The 938-nt window shown below is 60.7% G+C and overlaps 1 protein-coding gene across 1 annotated transcript in view; it reads right to left on the minus strand.

Moving 5' to 3' along the window:
* VOLCADRAFT_47385 (uncharacterized protein) overlaps window positions 1–680 on the minus strand; it is a gene marked incomplete at both ends in the record, with an annotated part of 1,550 nt that extends 870 nt beyond the window's left edge. Inside the window, one exon of the mRNA XM_002959671.1 lies at window positions 519–680. Coding sequence (XP_002959717.1) covers window positions 519–680 — 162 coding nt within the window. The remainder of the gene's footprint in view (window positions 1–518) is intronic.
* Between the last annotated feature and the right edge of the window lie 258 nt (window positions 681–938).

Genomic DNA, 938 nt, shown 5'->3' on the forward strand with positions numbered 1-938 from the left:
CGTACGTCCATATGGTGGTAGCCAGACTTCAGGTCCAGGGTGAACATGTAGTCCTTGGGGCCTAGCCAGCCTAGGACCTGCGCAAGCGACTCATAACGGAACTCCGGGATGTGCAGGTGCTTATTGACTTCGCGTCCATCCCAGATGAGGCGGAGCTTGCCTTTCTGCTCTACGACGCCCAAAGGACAGGTCATGAAAGGGCGGGACTGGCAAGGTTTGATGGTCTCTGACTCCAGCAAACCCTCGATGGCAGAAGACACAAAATCCCCGTGGTCCCGTGCAGATTGGTGATTCTTGCCCCAGTACGGCCGGGGGGGAGGTCCTGAGTGCCACATCAGAGGGAACCCTTGCAGGACCCAGCTCAGCACGAGCTGGTTCACCACTGTCACCTTCCAGACCGCGGCACAGGCTCTCAAGCGCCCCCGCATCTTAGGCCTATCCTTGCTACCCATGCTAGGAGGTGTGGCTTCACAAGGCGGATCAACAGGCAAAGGTGCTGGGTTCTCACCTTCTGGGACCGCTTGTTCATTCCTCGAAGGGGCTCCTGGGTCTGGATGTGGTTCCTGGGCTTGGCGGGCGACCTTGGTCCGGGGCCGGGTGGGCTCTGCAGGGCCGGGTGCGGGACGCTTGGCGGTGTTCTTGGTCTCCACTTGTGTGTTGTCTCGTTGGGCAGGGGGGGGCTGCGCGGGGCGAGGGGCTCTAAAACCCGCGGCGACGAGCAGTGTGCCCAGTACTGTGGCGGCCAAATTCTCTGCATTGCAAGAGACAAAAGATAAAAGAGGGGGAGATGAGTAGAGGCCGGGGCTCATGGCGACTGAGGCTACGAAACGGTGGGAAGCCGCCCCTCCTGGGATGACAGAAAAAACCGAACAGGATACTCAGGGGCGACCTGCGCCGCAGGGGACGGGGCCACCAGAGCCATCAACCTGTTTGATGCC

Source organism: Volvox carteri (genome assembly GCF_000143455.1).
Source record: "Volvox carteri f. nagariensis unplaced genomic scaffold VOLCAscaffold_522, whole genome shotgun sequence".
NCBI classification, from domain to species: domain Eukaryota; kingdom Viridiplantae; phylum Chlorophyta; class Chlorophyceae; order Chlamydomonadales; family Volvocaceae; genus Volvox; species Volvox carteri.